General features: G+C 39.9%; 1 protein-coding gene across 10 annotated transcripts in view; it reads left to right on the top strand.

Moving 5' to 3' along the window:
• The window catches only part of PLB1 (phospholipase B1), a 79,137-nt gene that overhangs the window by 15,426 nt on the left and 38,953 nt on the right, over positions 1-24,758 (top strand). For 9 of the 10 annotated variants that reach the window (XR_005700252.2, XM_040060352.1, XM_040060347.1 and 6 more), the window contains 18 exons: positions 1,578-1,653; positions 2,308-2,412; positions 3,877-3,966; positions 8,002-8,064; positions 8,873-8,953; positions 9,381-9,447; positions 10,433-10,491; positions 11,590-11,663; positions 13,134-13,177; positions 14,882-14,990; positions 15,815-15,866; positions 17,799-17,879; positions 19,387-19,452; positions 20,143-20,243; positions 22,055-22,136; positions 22,764-22,868; positions 23,515-23,610; positions 24,074-24,145. Coding sequence is in view for 9 of the 10 variants with exons in the window: in XM_040060352.1 (XP_039916286.1) it covers positions 1,578-1,653; positions 2,308-2,412; positions 3,877-3,966; positions 8,002-8,064; positions 8,873-8,953; positions 9,381-9,447; positions 10,433-10,491; positions 11,590-11,663; positions 13,134-13,177; positions 14,882-14,990; positions 15,815-15,866; positions 17,799-17,879; positions 19,387-19,452; positions 20,143-20,243; positions 22,055-22,136; positions 22,764-22,868; positions 23,515-23,610; positions 24,074-24,145 (1,423 nt within the window). In the remaining variant the exon portion in view is untranslated. The remainder of the gene's footprint in view (positions 1-1,577; positions 1,654-2,307; positions 2,413-3,876; positions 3,967-8,001; positions 8,065-8,872; positions 8,954-9,380; positions 9,448-10,432; positions 10,492-11,589; positions 11,664-13,133; positions 13,178-14,881; positions 14,991-15,814; positions 15,867-17,798; positions 17,880-19,386; positions 19,453-20,142; positions 20,244-22,054; positions 22,137-22,763; positions 22,869-23,514; positions 23,611-24,073; positions 24,146-24,758) is intronic. The other variant, XM_040060346.2, reaches the window with a different exon arrangement.

Here is a 24,758-nt window from a genome sequence, read left to right as displayed (position 1 = left end):
CCACAGTAATTTTTTTTTTTCCCCCTGTGCTCGTGGCATAGGACACCATATGTACAAATATAGTCATCCTGAAGTGTTTCACAAGCTTTGCAAGCATACAGCCTTGGAGACATTCTGATGGAACAGGGGAACAGGTCTGGCTGCTATGTAGCCATGTACTTAACAAATACAGGGAGAGGAGGAGCTTTCCTTGTCAAAAGTGACTGCACGGGGCACTCTAGCTTATTTCTCCTGCACAAACATGAAGGGGAAAATGTGAGAAATGTGGAAAAGATGTGTTTAGGAATGTGGGCATTGCCATGTATTGAAGGCCTTAACAATAAAATTAAATAGATCTATTTTTTTTTCCTCTGAGGAATTTTTATATTTCATTTTGTACTTAAGGCAATTTTCTTTCTCATTGTCAGCATGCTCTCTTAGCTGTGTTTATCTGGTTGATAAACACAGTTCCCACAAGTTTGTTAGACAGCCTCAGTCCCAGATCCTCTCCCAGATAAGGACCTCCAGCTCATTTGCTTACTAAGTTGTCATTATGAACTGTGCTTTGAGAGGAAAATATAAGTCCATACCGGAATGTGAAATTTCAAGAGTCAAAGAGGATAATAGTCGTTGACACTTTCAGTACTGTGCCTTAACTTAAGGCATTGAAGCTTGGGACATAATGGGGTTTAAAGCTCTAGTTCTTACTAACCAGAAGCATCTGCTATAAAAGTAAGGCATGAGCCCTATTTTTAGGCATATAACTCTCTTCATGTATTCTATGAGGTTCCTTTGTTAGGCTTGGGTAAGATTCTGGTCCTGAGTTGATATTTCTTTCCTTCACCAACAGTGATAGCAGCACTTTATCAGAAAACTCTCATTTTATGGGTTTAGCTAGAGCTCTGTGAAAAGGATCCTGACACATACTTATTGCTTATATCTGCAAACCCCCCAGAAGCTTCCTCAAATTCTAATCCACCCAGGAAATTTCAAGGGAATATAACTTCACTGGAACCTAACTAATCTTATGTGTGTCTTATATTGTTCACATCTACACCTCTGGGAATTCTCAGATTTCTCCAGCTAGCTTCAAAAACATGCAGTATATCCATCTGACCTTGCAGGTCAGAAATCTGACAGTGCCAATCATCCTTTAGCATGGATAACCTTCTGCAGCTTCCATCCACGTTTCTAGATGCACGTCTTCATGCCAAATACTAAAGAAAAAGTTCCAGTGGAAGTATTTTGAGTTTGTTCGATTTTTCTCTGTGACTACAGAGAGGGAAATGTTTGAAAACCAGTACAGCTGCTATTTTAAGTTTGAGCATGTTGCTAGCTTGTGAGATCCTGTGCTAATCTAAGTCTGGCATACTTGTCAACTGACTAGGCTTTCAAATCAAAGAGATACAAAGTTCTGGATATGGGATTATATGTCATTCTATGTTTATATCAAAACTTAGTGTGTTCCATGTAGCCTTTTCTACACGTACAACAATTTAGTCTTTAGTATGTGCTTGTCAGTGGCTTAGAAGATTTCATGCTATCCACCTTGTTTATCAAAAGTTCATGTCTTTCATGTTTTTAATTCTTTTCTGCAGCAATCCAGGAGAGAATCAGTGCAGTTATGTTGAACACTCCACATTCCATGATAACATACTGAGGTGGTCCTATCAGGTATAGCATGTCCTGTGTTGTTTGGCTCTCATATTGCTAGACATGTCTATTCATTTTCCAGATTGGCCTGAAGCAAGGAGTTAAGGGAGGAATAATAGTGAGGAAGTTGAGTAACATCCTTTCTATCACCTATCCGTTGCAATCCCAATCCGATTTCTTACCTCAGGAATATTGGCAATAATTTCTCTCTATACCTGAGTGAACTTAGTATCTCTTGAAGTTTTAAATGTCTGTATAGCTTTTGGCAACCTAGGATTTTTCATATCCCATCAGAGAAATAATCCATCTTGGCCAGTAAAATGCCACATGACTTAGAAGAGGGAAATATTCTGTTAAGACAAAGACAGTTGTGCTAGAGTTTCTTTTAAACATACCAGGGTGGCAATAAACATGGCATTTCATTGCCTTGCTAAGCTTGCTGCCCTTTCAAAGTAAATGATGGTAAACCATCTTTCTCATAGCGACAAGGATTTTCCAGTTGTTGTATAACAAGATTCCATTAAATTACTGTCTTTGTTCTGGACTACACAATTTTATTTCTGTGGTTTATTAGGGATGGGGATAATTCAAATTTACTTTAATCCCTGATGAATCATACATACATTACACTCTCTACCCAATAATACTTATCCCATTAAATGGTTGTCTATTTAGGATGCTTTGGAAAAGCTACTGGAGTCTGAGAGGTTTGATCAAAAGGATGACTTCACCGTTGTTCTTCAGCCTTCTCTCCAAGGAAGAAATCTGCTGCTTAGACTGGTGAGTAAACTCAAGCTGCTTCGTTCTTTCTGTTTTGTGTCTGCTGAAACTGAGTGCAATATTCAGCAGGCTTTCCTGTCCTAGGCTGTGGAATTCTGGAAGACAAGAGTAGCCAGGCACAGGAATAACACACCTCAGGATCAGACACAAAAATCCTGAGAGTGAAACTTGATTTAAACCGTACTAGTCAGAGGTCCTGTGTTTTTTGAATGCTATGCTCCAGGATAAATCAAGCTATGGCACCTCTACACCTAAAAGTCCCAAGTGTCCAGAAGCTGTCAATGCTGCTGATTTCTCCATATAATCGCAGTCATCACCATGTTCATCCTTGATTATGCTCATGTGTTTGACAACAAAGGCAAAAAGTGGATAATGTGAAGTATTTAAAAGAGTTAGAGGGACAAAAGATAAAGGTGTTTGTAAACTATGTTGGAAAGTACAGTTATTTTCCTGCAATGAGTCTGGGAACTCAGACTTTTTTCCTCGTGTAGGCAGTAGGGAATGAAGATGGATTGCCTAGGATGTCAAGCATGGTTTTGTCATAAGTGATCTTTAAAGAGAAGTTGAAAGGTCAAGCTTATCTAAGAGCTAGCAGTGAAAAGGGAGAATATTACTTTCTGGACAATGCCTCACTTGGAGTCAGGTATCAGAATGTATCACATCAGGTGTTTTTTTGTGATATAGGTTGGTAATGATTCATGGTCTGGGTTTTTGAGCTCCATGAATTTGAGGTAATTCCATTTATCGCCTCAGCTCAGTATCAGAACAAAGTGAATTGGGAGAAGAAATTTTTTCTTCCAGAAAAAGAAAGGATGTGCTATATTGCAAAATCTTCTTTTGCTGCTGGGGTCATCCTTTTTTTTTTTTTTGGTAGATGGCTGGTCCATGTGCAAATAGCAGACTTCTAACTTTCATGGCATTACATTTTCTGCCAGTAATTTGCTCTATTATTTCTTTAACCATCATATGTCATAGGTGTATTCTTTATTTCTTCTGATTTGTGGTATGCCTGCAGGCCGCCAAGAGTTTGGAAGAGTTCCAAACTCTTCTAACATCTACTTTTGGTTTAAAATTCAGCTTGCCCTCTTAAGACAAATTTTGCATGTTTCTATCTTTAAATGCATGTGTAAACTAGAAGAAATGTTGATTATTCAAAATGATTCATGTGTTCACATCTATGTCTTCATGCTCTACTGTGTATCACTATTGTGATCAAACTGTGTTGTTTCTCTGCTCTTCTTGTCCTGTTGATGTGCAACAATCATTTACAAACCCAGCATCTTTCTATCTTGACACACCAGTAGTAACTGGGATCAGTGGCAAGTGGCTTAATGAAAATACTAAAGATTGATTTTCTTGTGGATATGAATATTATTTTACAGATTGAGAACTTTTGTGACATGAATATCTCATCTTTCCATACGCTTAATTACTTTATGATGCTCAAAATACTTTCTCTTTAAGGGCAAGGATGGTTTGATTACCACATCAAAGACACAAGTGGAAATTCTGGAAGAATATATTTTCATGGCTGTGGGCCTCTGGAACAACATGGTAAGCAGTGCCTCAGAGACTGTTTCTCGCTGGACTTGGTCCAGATGCCTGGTAGTAATCTTGCATGAGCCAGGCTTTCAGTAGCAAAGAGGCAGGGGAAGGAAGAATACAAGAATTGTCCCATGACTGCAGGGAGGAGGCTGCTCTTGAATAATGCTAAATGCCCTACACTTCCAAGACAAATCTCACTCTGCTGCTACTTTCTGCTAAGAACTTTTTAGGAAGATTTTCAAAGTAGCCCTTTGGGAAGTCTCATGGGGTAAATGAGCTGTGACAGATCCTATTTTTGCTAATCTTACCTCTTTGACAGCACAGCACAGGATGACTGAGGCTTGTCCTAATCTGAGATTGTAGTAATTATACTCCTGTCTACTCTGTCCTCTATCCTACATCTCCCACCATTCTTTACTAATGATTCTTATAGTGCTGTCTCCTCCTTAACCATCATATTTTTGCTGCTGTTGCTCATAGTGAAAAGGTAGAAACAACATTGAGAAGCTCTTGTTATGTCCTCTAGAGCTGAGGAAAGCCAGAAAATGGTGTTTTTATCAGTGGGAGAAGTTGTCTGAAAGAAATGTCAACTTTCTGACCCACTTGACCTTGAACACCATGGCCAGTTCTGTACAGGGCTGTTTCCCACTGCAGGCCTGAGCTGCTGACATGCAGCATTTGTGTGTGAGACCAAGTGGATGCATGTACAACTGGAGGAGTTTGCACTTTAAAATTGATTATAGGGGCAAGTGAAGAAATGTGAGTTGCTTTTCAATATGAATTAGACAAAAAAGCAAGTACTTGGGTTTGGACTCAACAGAGCTAAGCAGGATGCTACTGTTTGGATATGCCCTTACATGAATTGTTTTAGGCAAAATGTTGATTTTACTGTTTCTTTTTAGAAGCTTTCAACGTTTCCTGTTTCTTTTTCTAGTAACCTTATAACACATACAATCTCTTTTTTAATTAAAAAGAATCTTCAATGGCCAATTAAGTTAGATGAAATATAAAAGATTTTTTTCTTGTTTTGCAGTCCATGCGTTAATAAGATTTTCTTTGGAGAGTACCTACTATCCCTGTGTCTGTCCAAATTATCCTAAGCATGAAGGGAAAAAAAGTCTATACTTTAACAACATTTTCATAAACCACATTTGAAATTAATTTGTACATATTGGCATGTTCTTGTTTTCTTTTATGCCAGTTCAAGCAGTAATAATGCTGTTGTATCCCATATCATTTAAAGAAGCAGAATTTGCAGCAAGAGGCTTCTATTCCACCAGATGATATATCTAGAATAGTACAGTCACTTCAATAAAATATGTTATCTTTTAGTTAAAGTTCAAAGGACTCTAGTTAGTTAGTAGGAACCAAGGAGTTAAAATTTGATAAGCTGTTGCAGTAGTAACCTTGGAACAGCCATGCTGGGTCCATTCGTCTCCTTTGCGGTTATCTGTGATATTCCTTGTCATGAAGTCACAGCTCCTACCTCAGTTCTTCCATCATAAAGTAGATGCCCCGTGTTTCATTTTTCTGTCTCTAAACCTTCTCTGCACAGATTTTGTTTATCCTCCTGTGCTCTGTCCTTGAGCAGCTCATTCTATGGCGTGTTACTCTATTCCTGTCACTCTGATTGCCCAGGAGTATTTTGTGGAAATAGCAGAGATGAAAAACCATACGCAAAACGAAGCTGGTGCTTTCAAGACTGGCTGCATCAGGGCCAGTTACCCAGACTTGGGCATGAGTGAGCATGCTGTGGAGCCACCAGAACCAAAGCATTTCCATAAAGGAGACAAATATCTACTTTGCTTTATGTGAGTGTTTTTTCTCAGTGTGAGGTGATTCCTCTAGTGAGGGGACAGCCTAGGTGAGCTGGAGGAGGAGTAAAATGTTGCAAACCCACATCTTGCCGCAGGTTTGAAGGAGAACTGTGGAAATGGTAACAATCCCCTCAACTCATTTTATCATCTTTTTTACTGCTCTTTGATTAAGTGGACTTTTCAGAGTACAGCTGGCAATCATCAGCGAGGGGCCTTTCAGGGTCACTTTTCTGCCAGTGATTGCCTTGTCTGCCTGTATTCTGCCGTGATGTAAAAGAAGATATGAGAGATGCCTTCAGCATAAAAAGCACTAGCAGGTGCCCTCACCTGATAAAGGTCTCTCCAGTTCTGCTGGGAAATCCAGCCAACAATTTATGCTGACTTCTTTAAAAATTAGAAAAGAACCCATAATGCAATCTTGGGAGCTGATAGGAAATCGAGATAATGACTTGTGGATGTCATGTGTGAATGAAACTACATTCAGAGGTTTCCCTTCTCCTGCTCTCTGCCAGGCTGTCCTGACCTTTTATTGAGGCTTGGTACCAGCCTTCTTCCTGGAAGAATTGCCTGCTTATTGGCCAAAGGGCAACACCTTGAAAATGTAGTGGCAATTAGCCTTAGAGCTGCACTTCAGCCTGACTGAGAAGGAGCTGAGCCATCATGTCTTAAGGGCTTGTCCTGGGCAGGGCTGGATATTTGACCAAAACAGTTCTAACTGTCTAGGACCAATGCAATTCATATGCTAAGCACACCAGAGATAACAGTCAGATAAATAACATTGGAAAAGCTGAGAGGCTGGCTGTGTAGTTGGACAGCTTTGATGTTTACCACAGAGAGTCTGGTTGTAGGCATTTGCCAAAATTGATTAAATTTTACCTCTAGGCATATATCTGAGGGCAAAACTCCATTCATGTATGAAAAGAACTTCATAAGAGTAAGAGCTTCATGTATTTTGGCACTGTTTTGTACTACCAACCCTGTCCTGCAACCAAAAGAGAAACTAAAACCAGGCAAGGGCCCAAAAGTGAACTGCTTGGCAGGAGGCTGCCCGTGTCTCTCTTCTGTGTTCAGGGTTTTGTGCTGCCTTAGAACCCTCTGGGTACCAGAGCAGACCTGCACTAAGTGGCCTGCATGACAGGTGTGCTGGAATTTGGGGGAGGGTTCATGGCCACAATACAGCCCTTGTGCCCCATTCCCTGACCAGGACTGTGCAGCTGAGCTGCATGGGAGCTGTCAGTCTTTGCTGGGAGAACAGTGTCTGAGCCATCTGGGACTTACTGCCTTCTGTCACCCAACTCCCAACACATGCAAGTGTCTATTACATGTTTTGGGGAAATTTGTTTTATTCCCTCCTGTCCCCCTCAAAAAAGCAGACTGTTTCTTCAAATGTTCTCTCAAAGAATATAAACTCTGCAAGTCTCTTCTCTATTTCTCTGAATTTTCCCATTATTTTCTTTGATGGAACAATCAAAATAGAATATAGCGTTTCTGCCCAGAGTGTATTGGTGACACCAAGCCTGCTGCTGTTGTATTTTCCAGTCCCTTGCATCCTGTTTCTTGTGTAGGCTGCTGGTCCTGGCAGCTGCTGCTGATGCCAAGCTGAGCAGACATGCACTGAGGGATCTAAATCCTCAGCCAATTCCTCTGTGTGTGATTGCAATTTAATTAGCACTCAGCAAGCTGCCTGAACAGGTGAAGTGATTATTTTTGGAATTTGCCCCTTTCTGCTGTCACTATTTTCTGAATAATTCCATAATTTTTCATTACAATAATTCCCTCTCCATCTTGTTTCAAGAAGACCAACAAACATAAATGTTATTAAGCCTCTGTATGGAGTAGGAAAGCACCTTTTGGTGCTGCCTAACATGTGTGAGAGCGTAGATAATGAAACAGTTCTGAAAGGTTGGATAAACAATCAACACTTATAGTCAGCATTCCCAAAATTCGAATTAGTGTTTGGATGGAGGTTTTAGTCATGATGTGAAGACAGTCTGCTCACATGAGAGGACTTGTTTTCAGTTCCTTGCTTTTGTGGGTATACATGTGGTATATTACACATAGATAAATATTTATCATACGCAAAATAAATTTTTAAATATATATTTTTAGATATATGTTTATGAGCCGGATAGAAAACTTCAGGTGCTAGACCCTTTGCATTGCTGCTGCTTTCCCTTCCTTCCCATGCATAGTATGTGTAAAATTCCTCTGTTCTCTCTCTTTCCAGCTGCAGCCAGTTGGACAGAAGCAGCCTTACGGTGTCACAAAAATTGTCCAGTGTCCATCCCAGGTAAAAGGGCTTCCTTGCTATTCTGTGATTTGGTTTATTCTTCACAGAATTTCCAAGTTTTAAAGTACTGTTATTGTTTTCTGAAGTTCTTGGGAATGTGCGCTTGCCCAGATTACTGCACTGTTAAAAATTGAGAGTTCCTAAATTTTATTGACACAGACTTTATTTTCTACAGATGACACTCTCATAAAAAGAACTTTTGACAAAATTTAGTTAAATCATCTCTGTCCGGTTTTTTTTGGGTCAAAAAATATATCAGTCTAATCTGAATTTATTAATTACAGGTATGAGGTGCATTATCAATATTCAAATTAGTTTCACCAATAAAATTGAATCCATGTATTTTATATAATCTAGATTTTCTCTGATTTACCTCTGCTGCCACATTTTGTTAATTTAGTCCCTGGAGCTGTCAGTAGTCAGGATTGGAGCATCTCGTTCAAAGAACAGGTTCTTGTATGCTTTTGCATTTAAGTTCTGACTTCAGTAATTTGACAGTGATAAAATATTACTGGCATCCAAAAGCTTCTGGACAGCAATTAAAATATCAAAGAAATAGAATTTTGTGTTTTGTTTGATGTTAGGTTTAAGGCAGGAAGTGGTGCTGTGCCTAGAGCATACCTAGGACAGGGCTTCAGACTAGGGCTTGACTTTCAAGTCTAACCTGGTTTACTTCACTGAGGCGATGTTCATACAAAAATTAATACTGTAAAGATTTTTTTCTCTCAGAAAATGTAGCCAGAAGACTTTAACATCAGCTGACTGTGTTTCCACTAGCGTTCGTAAACATACTTCCTTCACTCTGCAGGAAAATCCATATTTGTTTACGTATAGAAATAGTAACTACTCATCTTCCCTGAGGACACGAAACACCAGAGAATCATCCCAGGTATAGTAGACTGTTTGCATCAATGGACAGGCTGTATTCCTGGGAGCGGGGCAGGTGGGTAAGAGTGTGTTGTGGTCTAAATTAGCAATGCTACCTGGGAAAACTGAATGCGAAACTCCAGCTTTTTACTTTCATGCTTGACTAAATAGTCAGATGTTTCATAGCACATTCTCTCCTTGGTGGGCTCTCTAAGAATGTGAGTAAGGTAGATGTGTTCAGCTAGCCCAAAGTGAGTCTTTCCTTCACTGGTAAGAACCTATGTTAAACATCTGGATAAAAATGTTATTTTCCCTGAGATAAGAAAATAGTGAAAATGAGGCTGTTTAGTTCTACCATGGAAGAAACTAGATCAGATCCAACTACTGTGTAGTACTATGCACTCACATAGTGAGACTGATGTGAAATCTTGCCCTGTCTGTCTTTGCAGGAGAGGAGTTATGGAACAAATGTTCCCTGTCCTGACCGGGTTCCCTCTGACACAGTTCCAGTTTCAGGTACTGTGCCTTTTTCTCATAGACCTACTTAATTTGATGACAAAATGAGAACAGAACTGGGTTTACTCAGGAGAGGTACTCTTTCCTTTGGAGAGGTTGGCATTTTGTTGACAATGTTTTTTAAGTCTTTTTGGAACAATATGAGTGGTTGTATGGCAAGATGCGTGTTCACTACCTCAAGGGTGATGAAAGTTTATACTCTTCATCTTCCATGTACAGCAAAGAAGTGACAGTGGAAAAGATAGGAGGCAGTCAGGTCCTTCATTTCCAGGGTGAAAAAGCTGTAGGGGGCTCTTGTTAATGCAGTCTGAGGTGCAAAAACCCATGTGGGGTTCCTTGGGTAGGTTTTGTCTTTCTTCAGAATCTGTGATGGTTCCAAATATCCACTCTGTGCTGGCACCAGAGCTGTGCCTGCTTTTCAGTAGTTTTCACCAGTTAAAAGAAATTTGAGGAAGAAAACATGCAAGACTGGAATTTTGCTGCCTCCTTTGTCACTGTAGTTACTGCCCAGCTACGGTACCAGGAATCATTTCTGATTCAATGCCTATCAGTCTCTGTCATTCTGAACTGATGCTGTCATGAATATTAAAAATACTGTCTCTGCAATGTATATTATGCTTATTCTGAGGAAAACTTCTATTAACCATCACAATTTGTAGTTTTCTGTCTTTTCTGTCTTTTCTGTCTTTTCTGTCTTTTCTGTCTTTTCTGTCTTTTCTGTCTTTTCTGTCTTTTCTGTCTTTTCTGTCTTTTCTGTCTTTTCTGTCTTTTCTGTCTTTTCTGTCTTTTTTCTGTCTTTTTTCTGTCTTTTTTCTGTCTTTTTTCTGTCTTTTTTCTGTCTTTTTTCTGTCTTTTCTGTCTTTTCTGTCTTTTCTGTCTTTTCTGTCTTTTCTGTCTTTTCTGTCTTTTCTGTCTTTTCTGTCTTTTCTGTCTTTTCTGTCTTTTCTGTCTTTCTTTCCCTTACACTACCTTTATTTTTTTTCAGTTCATAACTTGAAACCAGCAGATATTCGGGTGATTGCTGCCCTGGGAGATTCACTCACAGTAAGTAAAGATCACTGCATAGCCATTGAGAAACCTAGCAATGAAAAACTTGCAATGAAATTTTTTATTTTTTAACTTGGGAAATGGAATACATACACGTTTTTCACATTTTTTTGCCGTACTCCACCTTGGCTGATTGGTAATCAGATCATGAGTCTTATCTGAGTACACAGTTCCCATTTGAAGTCCACAAGAGTGCCACACAAGGAAGAGATTGTGCAGCAGCTTCTGTAAGATTAGATTGTGCAGCAGCAAAACTATTTTTGCTAGAGTGAACTTGCAACTATTGCTTTTCTTTACTGATTTTTGGCAGCTCCCAAGGTATTGGCCCTGAAAGCTATTAGTAAGCAGCGTGAAGAGAAGGAAAAGGTTCTGCAGCTGATTGTGTATATCTGTGTAGCTATATAATATGATAAATATATATGATAATGCCAAACTCTGTAAAGCCATAGAAATTTATACTACCTAAATATATGATTAAAATTGCAATAGAACATGGGGTGTGTCAAGTGTAACTTGCCTTGAGAATTTTTTTATATTTTAACACTAGGAATAGTGTTAAAATATAAAACAATTCCTAGTACTATATAAGCTCATTACCCATAGACTGGTTGTGATTCTCCAAGCAGTGGTGACTGCCTTACTGCTCATATCCTAATTCATGTTTCCTACATGTTCTGTGCTAATTATCACATTAAATCCCTGTAGTCTTTTTCCTTGGAGAAACTGGGAAAGACATAACATCTCTGTACAACTTTTTAATGTGAAGAACATTATAATAAATTATTCATTCAGGACTACTGCTATCTTATTTATTCCCTATGTAAATTTAAAATTATATGAGTATTTTGAACATTCTCAAGTAATTTTTTCCCCACTTGATCTAATCATGCAGTTGATAGAAGAGGGTAATTCACTGGAATGGAGTTAAAATACCTTCAGCCTTTGATCTTCTTGAGAACAGGGATCTGTTCTATTTTGGGAAGATGACGTAGTTTGCTTCATTAATATGGTTTTTATTATTCTCACTAGGATCAGTCAGAGAACTAGTTGCTGTAGCAATGCTTATTTTCTGAAGGTGAACTCCTCTTCTTCCAGGCAGCTAATGGGGCAGGATCCAGACGCCATGATGTTCTGGATGTCCTGACTCAGTACCGAGGTCTTTCTTGGAGGTGAGTCCTAGGAATTTTCCCTGCAGTGGGAGAGAATCCATTTTCTTCTGTTTTGATCAATATAGTTGTTTTTGTAGCAAATGAATGTCATATTTTGCATGACGGCACATGGCTGTGCTATTACTCATGATAAAGAAAATAAAACTAGTGGTTATCTAGAGTACAATGTAGCATGCCTGGACTAGACATGGAAAAATAGGGTCCTTTTAAGAAGTTATTTTTCAATCTCACGGTTGTCAGAGACCCTGGAACGGGGTCTTCTAAACTCCATCGCCATTGCATCACTTGCTCTTTCTGTATCCTGTCTGCTCTTGCCCAGTGTGGCCCACATTACCCATTTGTCTCATTTAAAATTGGTGGTCTACAAAAAAATCTTTTCTGTTGTTGTTTCATATGCAGTATCTCTTTCCTTGATCTTTTCCCAGTACGGCTTACATCATGGAGAAAAGTTTATCAATTATGAGTCAATACAAACTTTTACATATGCAGCATGTTGTTAGACACATCAAAAAGACTCTGGAGAAAGGCAATCACACTCACTTGTTAATCTGCAACTGTATGATTTAACACCAAACTTCTCAGGCTAATCTTCCATTCATCATATTTTACCAATCTAAAGTCATGCAACTTTAGAAGAAGCTTAAGGACATTCACAGATTCATAGAATGGCCTGGGTTGGAAGGCACCTTAAAGATCATCTTGTTGCAACCTGCATGCCATGGGTAGGGTCACTTTTCACTAGTCCAGGGTGCTCACAGCACCACCCATCTTGGTCTCAAGCACTTCCAGGGATGGTATTAGTGCACTTCAAAATCTGTTCCAGATTAAAGGGACACTACAGGGGTGCTCTAAGTCAAACATGCTATATTTTGATCTTTAATAGTAATCTATTGACTTTTTTTTTGGAACAAGTATGCTGGTATTTTTTTCAGCATGAAGGAGAATAAAGAGCATGCAGACATAATGGTGAATTTCACCAGTCTAGTAGTATTCTTCTGGTTGAGTGAAATGTGAATGAGGGGAAGGCAACGGGGTAAGGCAAAGGTATTGATTTCACTTATCACTCTGAAATAGATGCTTTTAGAACTTTTTGTTTTGGTTAGGTTTGTTAACTAAAAATGGAAGCTATAAATATTTTAATAGGTACAGCTGTAGCAAAGGTGGCAGCCTTGAAAATAAATCTCATTTCTTTCAGCTGGGTTTGAACATATACCAAAACACGTGAAAGACCTGAAAGGACAGCTACCGTACAGGGCTTCTAATATGATTGTTCTGCTGGAGCTGAGAGTGTCTGGAATGTGGTGACCCCCTGGGGACAGGCATGCAGAGCATGGGTGGGCTCAGCACAGCCCCCAGAGTGCTCTGTACACGGGCAGTAACCCAAAAGAGGGCACTCTCCTACCTTGTCCATCGCCTTGCCGAGTCCATCGTACCTTACCACACTTTTTTCCTGTTCTTTCTTTTTAACAGTGTTGGAGGAAATGAAAACATAAGCACAGTCACTACATTACCAAGTGAGTGCCTTCTTCTGTAAATTTGATAAATACGTGGTGCTGTTTATTATTCAAATACCTTCTAATATTAAAGGAGACAGGAGGAAAAGATTGAAATCTGTGGCAGGACACAAACAATCCGTTTGCATTTAATGTCCACTGTGGAGTAAAAGTTGCATAATGGACAGGCTGTAATATGCTGTGCATGACTTAACTATGTATTTTGTAATTCCTAGGTTTTGTTTGTTTTAGTATTCTTCTCTTGGTTATAGTTCTGTCTAAAATGTGTTGGGGATAGCTCATAGCCTAAAGAAACTATTTTGACTGTATGGGAAAGTTGTTTTAGGCAGGAGCAGAATCACATTACAACATCAGATTTTACATGCTTTTTAAAGGTCAGGACATTTTAGATCTGAGGTATTTGTAAGGCTTGTAACTTGTAACCTAAGATCTAGAAGGGAATCTGAGGTCTTTGAGGTTAATATATCTGGGGCCATCAGGCTAAAGGATTTGATTCCAACCTGTCTGCAGTTAGAGCAGTATGGTTACCCAGCCTTGCTTGGCAGGCAAAATGGCATTGCTAGCCAAGATGGTTGTGTTAGGCCATGAGATATCTGAATTCATGAAATTCAGAAATCTTGAAGACAGGGAAATGGTTTATGGTGATGACTCTCCATGTTTATTATACTTAATGTCTTAGTTTTGAAAGACAGTTTTCTGCCAAGGAAAGCTAGAACCTCTTTTGGAATGGAGAATGTAAACCCCCCTCCCTCCAAATTATTATAATTTTGCAATTAGGGGACTTCAGGCAAAGATATGGGAGTAGGAGTAACAGTTCTTTATTAGGAATATTTTAAAAAGGAGAATACAAATGTAGTAGTACAAAAAAAAAAAAAAAACCAAAAAAAACACCCCCCCAAAAAAAAAAAAAAAAACAAAAAAAAAAACCAAAAAAAACCCCCCAAAACAAACAAAAAAAACACCAACAACACCAAAAAACCCCACCAAAACAAAAAAAACCCCCACAAAAACACAAAAAAAACACAAGCAAGGAAGCAAAAAAAAAACCCTGGAAAAAACCCTGACAGAGTCAGGGATACGACCTGGCACCCTGTTGGTCAGGGTGTTTGAAGCAGTCCAAATAAATCCTCCTGGAGTAACAGTTGTGGTTCTGTGATGTGGAGATGGTCCTGTGGAAAGGCCAGTGGTGGCGAGATGGGTCCAGTCTTCCTCTGGGCATCCAGTGGAAAAACTCAATCTCAGTTCAGTCCCAGTTTTTATCTAGCTAGGAAGAGTTGGCTCCTCCTCCACTGTGTGGAGCATCTCACAATGGGATGATGGAATGTGTCATGGCATTGATGGGCCCTAATGGCCCATTATCAGAAGATGTCCTCCTGGAGGATGGAGATGTGGTGAAAGAGATAAGAAACACTGCCCCACCTGGTTTTAATGGCTGGGCCATTATCAGAAGGCATCCACCCCCCCTCCCCCCTGGAGTCACAAGAGAAGGAAAAAATATCTCCCAAAAAAACCAGCTTTCAATAGATGAAAGAGAATACACATTTTTAGGTTACATTACCCAAGACACTTAAAGGTTGATTTTTTTATTTTTAATAGCTATCTCCTAAAGCTTTTTAGTTATTCTTTACTGAAGTCTAACCTTTATTGCCTCATTGGTTACCTGCTGCAGGAAGCAACATTTCAGGGTTCTGTCTCTTTCTGCAGATATTCTTCGTGAGTTCAACCCATCCTTGGTAGGATATTCCATTGGCACTGGAACACAGAATTCAATCGATGCTGCACTGAACCAAGCCGTGGCTGGGGCCATTGCAGAGTAAGAGGAAAACTTCTAATTTTAATAGAAATTTGATCTTTTTCCTATAAAATTCCTTGTGACTAAAAAAGGCCCAAACCCTGGACTTTGGCAGGAGTACAGTAAGTCTAATAGGCAAAGATTTCTTTATCCCAGCTGTAGCATGATGGCCAAGAAATGTGATGAGGACTTTGCAGTGTTTCTAATCTACGTCAAATAAATTAGCGACAAAAGCAATATTTTCTCTGACATTTTCAGCCAAGAAAGCCACAGTATTTTACAAGCACTATTCAGAAAGCTGTCCTGTTGTGAGTCAGACAAAAGACATTGCCACTTTATAGGAGGTATATTCAAACCCTCTTGTCATCAGGACCAGGAGTTTGTGTAGAGGCTGAGAAAATTGTGGATTATGCACCATCTTCAGTGCAATTCATATCCTATTTTTTCCCCACTGATAAGTTCTTATAAGTTCTTATAAGACCTACTTCAGTGCCTTGAGGCCATATAATAACATTGGTACAAGCACATGCACTTCAGAGCTATGTCTATTGATAGCATCTGTCTGATGGTGGGAAAAGTTCTATATAGTTTGTAAAAGAGTGACTGTGCAGCATTTGCAAAGTAGCCCAATGCCTGTTGGATGCCAATTATTTTCTGTTTCCATCACTGTCTCAAAACAGCCTTTGTTGGCTATATCATATATTCCATTCAATGAAAATTGAACTTTATCTGGGGTTTTTGATGTCCGTTCGTCAGCTTTCCTCTTTGCTTTGTTATCTATGCAGGATTCTTTCTTTAAATTTTTATTAATTTATTTTATAATTCCATTTTTCTTTTATTTTTAGGGATGTTCCTGGACAGGTTAGGAAGCTGGTGGACCGCATGAAGAATGACACTGTGAGTTCAACATGTCATGACTATCTTTAGAAGGAAGTGATGTGATATCATTAGTTTCTAACAGACCGAGAGCAGATCTCAACAGTGAATGCCAAACTTTAAAGCTGTAGGTACACCAGAGTACAGCATAATACTTCCCAGTGCAGAGTGTGAGTCAGCACAAAATTAAGCTATAGCTTAGACTTAAATGAATTTGTACCAGCATGTGATAGTTACTATCAAACCCATATAATTGTAACCTTTTCATCATTTTTACTGCAAGCAGCTCTAAATGCAGTGCTGTTGCATCTGCTTCCAACCTGTGTCACTTGTAAGATAACAGAACCTTTTCTCTGGGAGGATTTTGCGGTAGTGCTGTTAATTATTTGTAAGCAGGTGGTTTTTCCAGCAAAAATGATACATGCTAGCATGTCGAGGGCAAGCTTTTCATGTAGCAAATCATGTGGAGTGAACGTGTGAAGTGAGGAAGGGACTTCTTTTCTATAAAAACAAATTAGTCCCCTCTTTCATTTGATTATCAGCTGATTTTTGACTTACACATTTATTATTAGGAATTATTTGATTAATGGTCTGTAAAATACACATTAGGTTGAGGATTGCTTGCATATTTCTCACCTCAGCTTGTGCTTTGAATGTTTGCTATTTGTAATTTGACAAATGTGCTATGCAATCAGTGACCTAAGTTACTTTATAATAGTTTGGCTTTCCAATTGTGCAGCTGGAAAGCTGCCAAAAAGTCTTCAAGATATCTATGTGCATGTTTAGTGTAAATGCTCTGGTGCATACATATTGGCAAAAATATTTGCAGTACCTTCCTTCTTGGTTCACTGTCTTGTAAACAAGATTTCCATCTCATGGATGCATCTGAAATGAGATTAAAAGAAACAGCAACTAACAGTGAAGGGTTGGATGGCTTTCTTTCAAAACTTCTATGTACTACTCTGGCAAATTTATTGAAATGAGAATATTAACAGATATTAATGGAAATATCTTTTATTTGGGTAATAAATGGTTTTTATGTAACTAGTGAAGTTCATTCTGACTAGAAAGCATGCTCATAGTAGAGGTCATGTATCTTTGATTTAAGAGATCCTTTTTACCCCCGCTTTTTAAAATACTTGTTGAGTGCAGGAGGATGTTTCTCCTTCTTTTTTATTTTTTAACATTTTGAGACCAAACTACTGAACAGCGTTGTTTACTAGCAGGGATATGTTGCCTCCTGCCTTTGAAGAAAGGTGTTTTAAAACCACTGGAGGCTGATGCACTGTTGGAGCTTTTCTTATTGGTGTTTTGCACTGAAATTAAAGCATTAGAATATTGAGCACAGCATCCTCAACATGCTACTAAGCATATCTGAAGCTTTCCTCAAAGCTAAGAAGATGTTTATTTACTGTAGCATAATTACCTTGATTTAGCTAGCTATCCCTTTGCAGAATCCTTGCAGAAACCAAAAGTGCTGTAATATTTGGCCTTTATTGTTAGAGTTAGTATTGCCCCACTGTTCTTTGCAGTTTGTCTCACAGCAAGTCTGAAATATATTGTCCCCAAGGGTTTACCAGCAGGATAGCTGCACTATTTATCACCACAGTAAAACACATACCATAATTTTTGCTATGAAGACATATTTCTAGGACTGCAGGAAGAGTCACTTGTATGCACAAGTTACTACTGAGAAAAGCATTCCGATAGATTTTGAGCAATAATTTTCTGAAGCAAGTAGTTTTCCAATATGCCACTGATATTGTAAATCTGGTTTAGATCACAGCAGCTTCTACACCTTCAGTCATGACTGCAAACTTGTTTTTGTTGTGGATGCCCAGGGAATGATAGCCATGTACTCTGAGAATCGGGAAATTTGCATTTAGTATGTTGCCGGCATCACCCTCTTTTTTTTAAATTAAAAACTTCTATTCTGTCTCCTTCTCTGTGTAGAGAATAGATTTCCAGAATGACTGGAAGCTCATAACACTTTTCATAGGAGGAAATGACCTCTGCAAATTCTGTGAGAATCCAGTAAGTTCCCTGCAGCCTGCATCATGAACTGGGCTGGTCAAGCCATGGGGTCTTTACGCATTGCAGGGGCAAGAGGGAGGAACTCGCGGGTGAGACCAAAATAACGTAGGTCTTAATTGTGCAGCTCTGGAGTGTAATGGTGCTGAGACCTTCAGGTTGCTCAGCATAATGTTTTGATAATGTTAGAGATACCTTTAGAACACCTGTAAATTACGGAATTGTTGTGACTTTGTTTTGCTGCTAGCTAAGATAACTTTTTGTTGCCTAATCACTCTACCTCCTGTAGATAAAATGCCAACTGTTTTTACTCCTCTTTGCCTTGTCGCACTCCTAAGGCTTACTTGGTTCTCTCTTAATATTTTCAGTGCTATGGGAAAAGTTCTAAGCACAGCTCATGCTAATTCAATTATATGTAATGTATATATATAAAAATAACATACATACAGTATCTAGCCTTTGGTAAGTGTGATTGTAGAGGAGGTGAAACTGGCAGACTCCTCACTTGGTGATGAGGGTTACCTGCTCACAGGCAGTTGAGTGCATACTCATCACCCTTCATGATTAATCTTGGATCAGGATGGACAGCAAAGCAGCACAGTAAGATGGTTATAAAGGAGCAAATTAACTGTTCCTACCTTCTGCTGTCAACCCAAACAAAAAGAGCCTGTTCACATGACTGGGGTGGGTGGCAAGGAGAGAGCGTGTGTGTGTCCGACGATTGCAGTGAACTTCGTGTGGCACAAGTACAAGTAGTGCCAACCACAGCACTCTTGGTGAGCTGTGACTTGGGAAACAAATAAGGGATCTGAGCTGTCTGCTTCTATAGAGTAGGCAAGTGGGGCTCTCAGTGAACTTCTGCTTGAAATTAAATGAGAGAGAAAAAAGGCTGAAAATAAGACAGGCATTTCTTGTAAGAAAGTTTATGCGACTGTTGTAGTCCCACAAGTGAAAAAACAAATGTTGGATTACTTGAGACAATAAAATTAGAGTGTTTAAACCATTAAAATGGAACAAGGAAATTTTGGCATTGAAAGACAAGTATATGAAGTGATTTCATTCCCAGCTAAACACTTAAGTTTTGCCATTTATTATTTGTGGCAGGCAAGGAGCATATGAGAGACATGTTATAATATCCCATACAGCAGAAATAAACTTACTTGTACACAAACTGCTCTCTCCCATATATGACCCCTGTTAATGAGTTGTTAGCTGTGCTTTTAAGTCCAGCCCAAGCAAGCCTAGGAATTGAGGATGTCGTGATGTCTGATAATACCCTGTGAATTGTCACCCTCACTGGTATCCAGTGGCTGCTAGATCTTTTCTTGCCAGTGGGGTAGCTGTGATGTGAAGGAAGAAAAGCAGAGATAGGACCATTTTGTCTGTCTGTTACAGTTAATTTTGACCCAAGAGTTAGAAACATAAACACTACTGTGAGAGATTCCAGATAGTCATTCTTGTCCCTGCCTGAGTAAAGTAATAATAAAATTCAACCCTCTTGCTTTAACAGGTACGCCATTCTCCTGAAAACTACACTTACAGTATACAAATAGCTTTGGACTTACTTCACCAAGAGGTAAATCAAATGTTTCTAGTATGTGGGAGCAGGGATTTTGTTCTGTTTGCAAAGCAGTTGCTGATTATTAATTAAAAATTTATTTCCCTGCTTCCATCTGCAGAGCACTACTGTACGCAGAGGTATTTGCTCACAGGAAAATCTTTGTGAAAGGCAAAAAGGACTGGAGAAGTTTTTTCTCCAAAGGAATAAGGATGTTCTTGGTTCTAGTTGATGTGCTGTGGACAAATAATTTCAAAAAAATGTTATAACAAAATGGAACAAACATTTTTAATTGACTAGAAAATGCTTTGCTTGTTCTTTAGACTGCAAATAAGTATATTTTTGTGGTCATTAAGACAGAGATTCTGATATTCCACATAAAGAATGATGAGAATACTTGAAGAGTTATCAGATGTCTGGGTCTTGCTGAGACCCATAACTTGTTTGGACCTTTTTGAGGCCATTATTTTTAAGTGACCAGCTATCAACATTTAGAATAGAACTAGGCAGTGCAGGCAGGGGCTGTAATTTAGTATTGCTTGTGTGAGGAATTAATTATTGAGAAAGTACTTTGAACACCTCTCTTATAAATAATACATGATGCTTGAATCAGCAGGCTGCTACCAAAGTCTGCTGTGGCTGTGTGGGGACAGAACCAGCACTGTGTGCTCCAGGAGTTTGCTATGGATTTGTTTGTTCTCTTGGCAGGTTCCACGGGCATATGTGAACCTGGTGACACTACTTTCCATAGCCAGCCTCCGGGAGCTGCATGCATCACAAAACAATAGCTGCCCAAAACTGCTTATGAGGTTTGCAGATGATTTATGGTACAGCTCTCATTGTTCACAGGAGGCTGCAACATTTTCTTGGGAAGTTTTTTCTTAAAGGGAAAAGGATCTAGTATTTCAGACTACCAAACATCTTTCTCTGTGCATGTACCGACATTTTGATTTCAACAGAGCATTTAGAGTAAGCTGTCTCTGTGTTTGAGTCCTGCCATTATTGCTTCTTATGAAGGTGCCACTTCTGACTCCACACTTATCCTGCTAGTGAGCCCAAGTCAGAGCAGAGAAAGCTCAGCTGGACACTCTTTGGGGAAAATAGAGAAGACACTAAGACACTAAGTTTTCTAGTTGTATTTACAGATTTACTTTTCTCCACTTAAAAGTATTCCTCTTGCTTCCACAATTTTCAGTCTCTGTAATCTCATTGCTGATTACTAGTTTTATCTCTCATTAGTGTCTCAAGTAGATGTTTTGAATGCTTAATTGTGCCACCTTCTGCTTTATGGCTCTCCAGTCCTTTCCAGATCAGTGTTAGTCCACTAGTGAGGTGGCAGGTCTGCACTCTGAGCAGCCTTTTGGTGCCTTAGTTAGGGTCCAGCATTGTCTCCTGGAGTTGCTTCTGGCAGGACTTGCTTGTTTTCAGAAAAGTAAGTCTCTGCTTTTCTGGACAGATGGGGAGAATAACTTTGTCCTGTGAATGTAGGCAGCCACTGCTTTTACAGGAGGGACAGAGATGCAACCCTCTTGCTGTGATTTAAGGGCTTCCTCGTGGCTCCGAGTGGAAAATTGGTTTTGAAACTCAGGGTGGTGGTGCTCCCGATAGCCGGTTGTAGCTCTTTTTAAAATATTATTTATTTATTTTAAACAAAGGTTACTGGCTAGAGTACTCAAGGCCCTAATCATTGGACAAGGATAATTAGCAAAGCCTTTAAGGTTAGATGATCTCACAATAGCTGTAATCTTTCCCCAGCATTTCAGGTGCCATGCTGAATTTACCATTTGCCTTTCTGGCAGCAAGCCAAGCTTACAGGGCAATAAGCAGACCCTGTGAGGGATGACAAACGCCACTCCACTGAGTGGAACAACCTGAAGGAGGATTTTGATCTCCAGGGTCTTCTCCTTTTTTTTTTTTTTTTTTTTTTTTTTCTGAGAGTAGCAAACAACTTAGAGGGAAGATATGTCTACTAATGTTGCCTAACATATGTTTCTGAAACTTCTGAAAGCACAAATTAGATTTATATTGTTCTCATATAGATGTACTGTGGAAATAAAAGCTTTTGTTAGTTGGTGTCCATTAAGACAAGTTTGGACATGGTAGGGATCTGTGTATATTTTAGATGTATCAACTGTATCTCTATGAGTGCCTGCTCTGCCATGAAGCATCTCTTTCTTTTTTCCCACTGTTGTTCTCTTCTCTCCCTCTCTGGTGTTTTCTGCCCTTTCTTAGGCAGGTTTTCACAGAGACACCACCAGCTCGGCTGAGAGGCTCAGCCATACCCTGTGGTTGGTTTGCTGGAGCTGTGTCCAGAGCAGGCAGCCCTGGCCCCTCCTCACAGAGATCGCTGCTGCTGCTGAAACCTTGCCATGGGCACACAGTGTGATTTTTGCTTGCATGGAAGTTTTTCCTCACTTTCTGTTCATGAACCTATCCCTAATAAATGTGTTTCTGCTCAAGAATTGGGGCTATGAAGGAACTCAGGGGTGAGAGGCAATGCTCTCATTTAATGGCCTTTCAAAGAAATCCCTCTCAGAGCTTTTAATCCTGCAGTTTGTCAGCTGGGAAGCAAGGGAGGAAAAGGAAGAGGAAATCTCAGTGCCATGCTCTTATCCCACAGGGTACTGTGCCCTTGTGTCATAAATCCTAAGGACAATTCCAATGAGTTAAAGAAGTTGATCTACTTTAACAGAAGGTATCAGGTAAGGCACACTGCTTTTGTTAGAAGTTTAATGTCATCCTTCTGTTGATCAAGGGACCCTGTGGGCTAATATGGAGGTGGGGGACAGTTTCTGGTCATTCTGATGATGTATTTGTAGTTATGATTAAAAAAGTAGGATGGGGATCTTTAAAATTCTGTTTCACTAAACCAACAGAACAGGTGAGAAGAATAATTGTTACAGAGCTGTAGAAAGTAGAGTATGTCAGAGAGCCAGCAGTTTTTTTATCAGTTATGTTATTGAAAATCAGGTTAAGTCAAACAACAGGCTAACTCAGGAACAAGTTTTCAGGCACAGTATGTCAGCCAAACCAAGAACACTTTGGTGGTTCTGGAAGGACATTCTCTGACAGAAAATCTAATCCCTGAGCAGGCTGCCAGTCCTTGTCAGTCAGGCAGTCATGCCCAGGCTGCCTCTCTGCAAAGAAGCCCAGGATGAGTGTCTCAAACAGGCAGCTGCATTGGCTGCTTGGCACAAGCTGAAAGCGATGGTCGTGTCTGAGATTCTGCAGGAGGGAGGGGCATTCCCTGGGTGAGGTGTAAATGGCTAGAACAGCCTGATGAGATGAACAGAGACGAAGGAACTATGACAACTTTTCTTTGACTCTAGGAGAGAACCCGCCAGTTAGTGGAGAGTGGAAGGTATGACACGAAGGAAGATTTCACAGTGGTTATGCAGCCATTTATGACTAACATGGAAATGCCAAAAACACAGGTAAAACTAACAAGAGAACCACACCTACATTAAATCCTGGTGCAATGCCGCTGACTGATTGTCAAAATTGTTTTATCTGTAAATGTAGCTAGCAGTTTCCTGACAAAGTAATTAATTACTATATTCAGTTACCATCCAAAATGGCATAAAATGTTTATGGACTATGAGAAAATTGGCAACAGGATTACAAGCCTTGATTTGGAGCACAGCAGTTGGACAGCCAGGAAGTAGATATTTTAGTTCAAAGTCCTTATCAGGAAGCACTTGCTCTATATTCCCTATATATCAAGTACTTCACAGTAGTTTGGTAAATGACCTTTGGTATGAAAACCCATTTGTTTCAAACCACTGTAATGTGTAAATCTCAAGGGGAATAAAGAACACAATTGATATCTGTGCCCAGGTATTCTGTACTCAAAGTCACGGTGGTCTGTATTTCTTACTACTTTGGGAATAGCATATTAAAGAGTTTTAAAAGGTGAGTTACTAACTTTCCCTGGCCTGGTTTAATTCTGTTTGCCTCAGAGGCCTTTGCAGATACTTTGTTTTGAAGTCAGCTGGGTTATCTCACTCGAAGAGAGAAGACAGAATGCCCAGCTTGTTGCACATTTGCTGCCTCCGTGACCGCACATATCTTGTTTTCCAGGAGGGGTGGCCTGATGATTCATATTTTGCCCCAGATTGTTTCCACTTCAGCCAAAAGGCCCATTCCCAGCTTGCACGTGCTTTGTGGAACAGCATGGTAAGATTTATAAGGGTTGTGTTTGTCTCTCCTTGTTCACCTCATCCTGCCCTTGGCAGCAAAACACCCCCAGAGATCTACTAGGTAGCTATATCTCTTCTGAATTGTGTTTACAAAGGAAAAGAGTCATCATCTGAAGAAAGGTCACCTGAATTGTTAAACCAGTCATATCAAAGCAGTAAATCTAGGGGTATGTTAAAGCTGTATGTGTTAAGGCTGTGTCTCTCAGGAAGATGACTCCTGCCAGGCACATTGATCAGCTGGCCACATTCCAGGGGTATGGGAATTGATGTCTTCAGTACACGAAGAAACAGTGCGTGGGGGCAGCTACCAGCATTGGTGCAGTGCCCTGCAGTAGTCTTGCTGTGCTGCAGAGGTGGTTTCCAGCAACTGGCAGCACAGCATCACCCACTGCTCTCTGGTACTCATCTGCTTTTCATCTGTACATCCCTTTTTCCCCCAGCTGGAGCCTGTAGGGGAGAAGACAGATAGTCAGCCCATGGAAGGTGAGATTGTCCTCAAATGTCCATCTGAGGTAAGTCACAAGGGTGTCTGTGTTTATGTGGAGGTGCTGGGAGTGGCTGGGGGTCTATGTGAGCCTTTACCCAGTGCCTGGAGCTCTGTCTCTGTGAGGGTGATCTGCTCCTCCCCACACAGTTCGTGCCACTGCCACCAAGAGTTGCATGAGCACTCACCCAGAAGATGATGGAGGGCAAGCAGGAGTAAGCTTCCTCATGGTCATACATCACAGCTGGCCAAAACACAAGAGGAGGGTATTTGGCCTACCTAACCAACACCATCAAGTATCCACACTGAATGGCAGGGCTTCAGTGGGGGAAACAGAGCAATGATGGCATCAGTCAGCATAGCTCCGCAGAATTCACTGGGAACGCCTTGCAGTGGGGCCACAAGTTTCTTGTGAGCCACACACAGTGGGTCCTGAGGGTATTCTCTAACTTCTGTTATAAAAATACAACCCAGAACTACACTGTTGTTACACAGATTTTAAAAGCCCATTTATTTATTTATTTATTTATTTACTTACTTACTTACTTACTTATAATCCCTGGGTTTTATTTGCTTCAATCATTTGCTAATCATCTACAGATATCTGAGAACTGAAGTCTGGGGAATGGAAAACACCATGT

The sequence above is a fragment of the Hirundo rustica genome, chromosome 3, assembly GCF_015227805.2.
Source record: "Hirundo rustica isolate bHirRus1 chromosome 3, bHirRus1.pri.v3, whole genome shotgun sequence".
NCBI classification, from domain to species: Eukaryota; Metazoa; Chordata; class Aves; order Passeriformes; family Hirundinidae; genus Hirundo; species Hirundo rustica.
The sequence above is the reverse complement of the archived record's forward strand: the minus strand, read 5'-3'. Positions and strand labels throughout refer to the sequence as shown.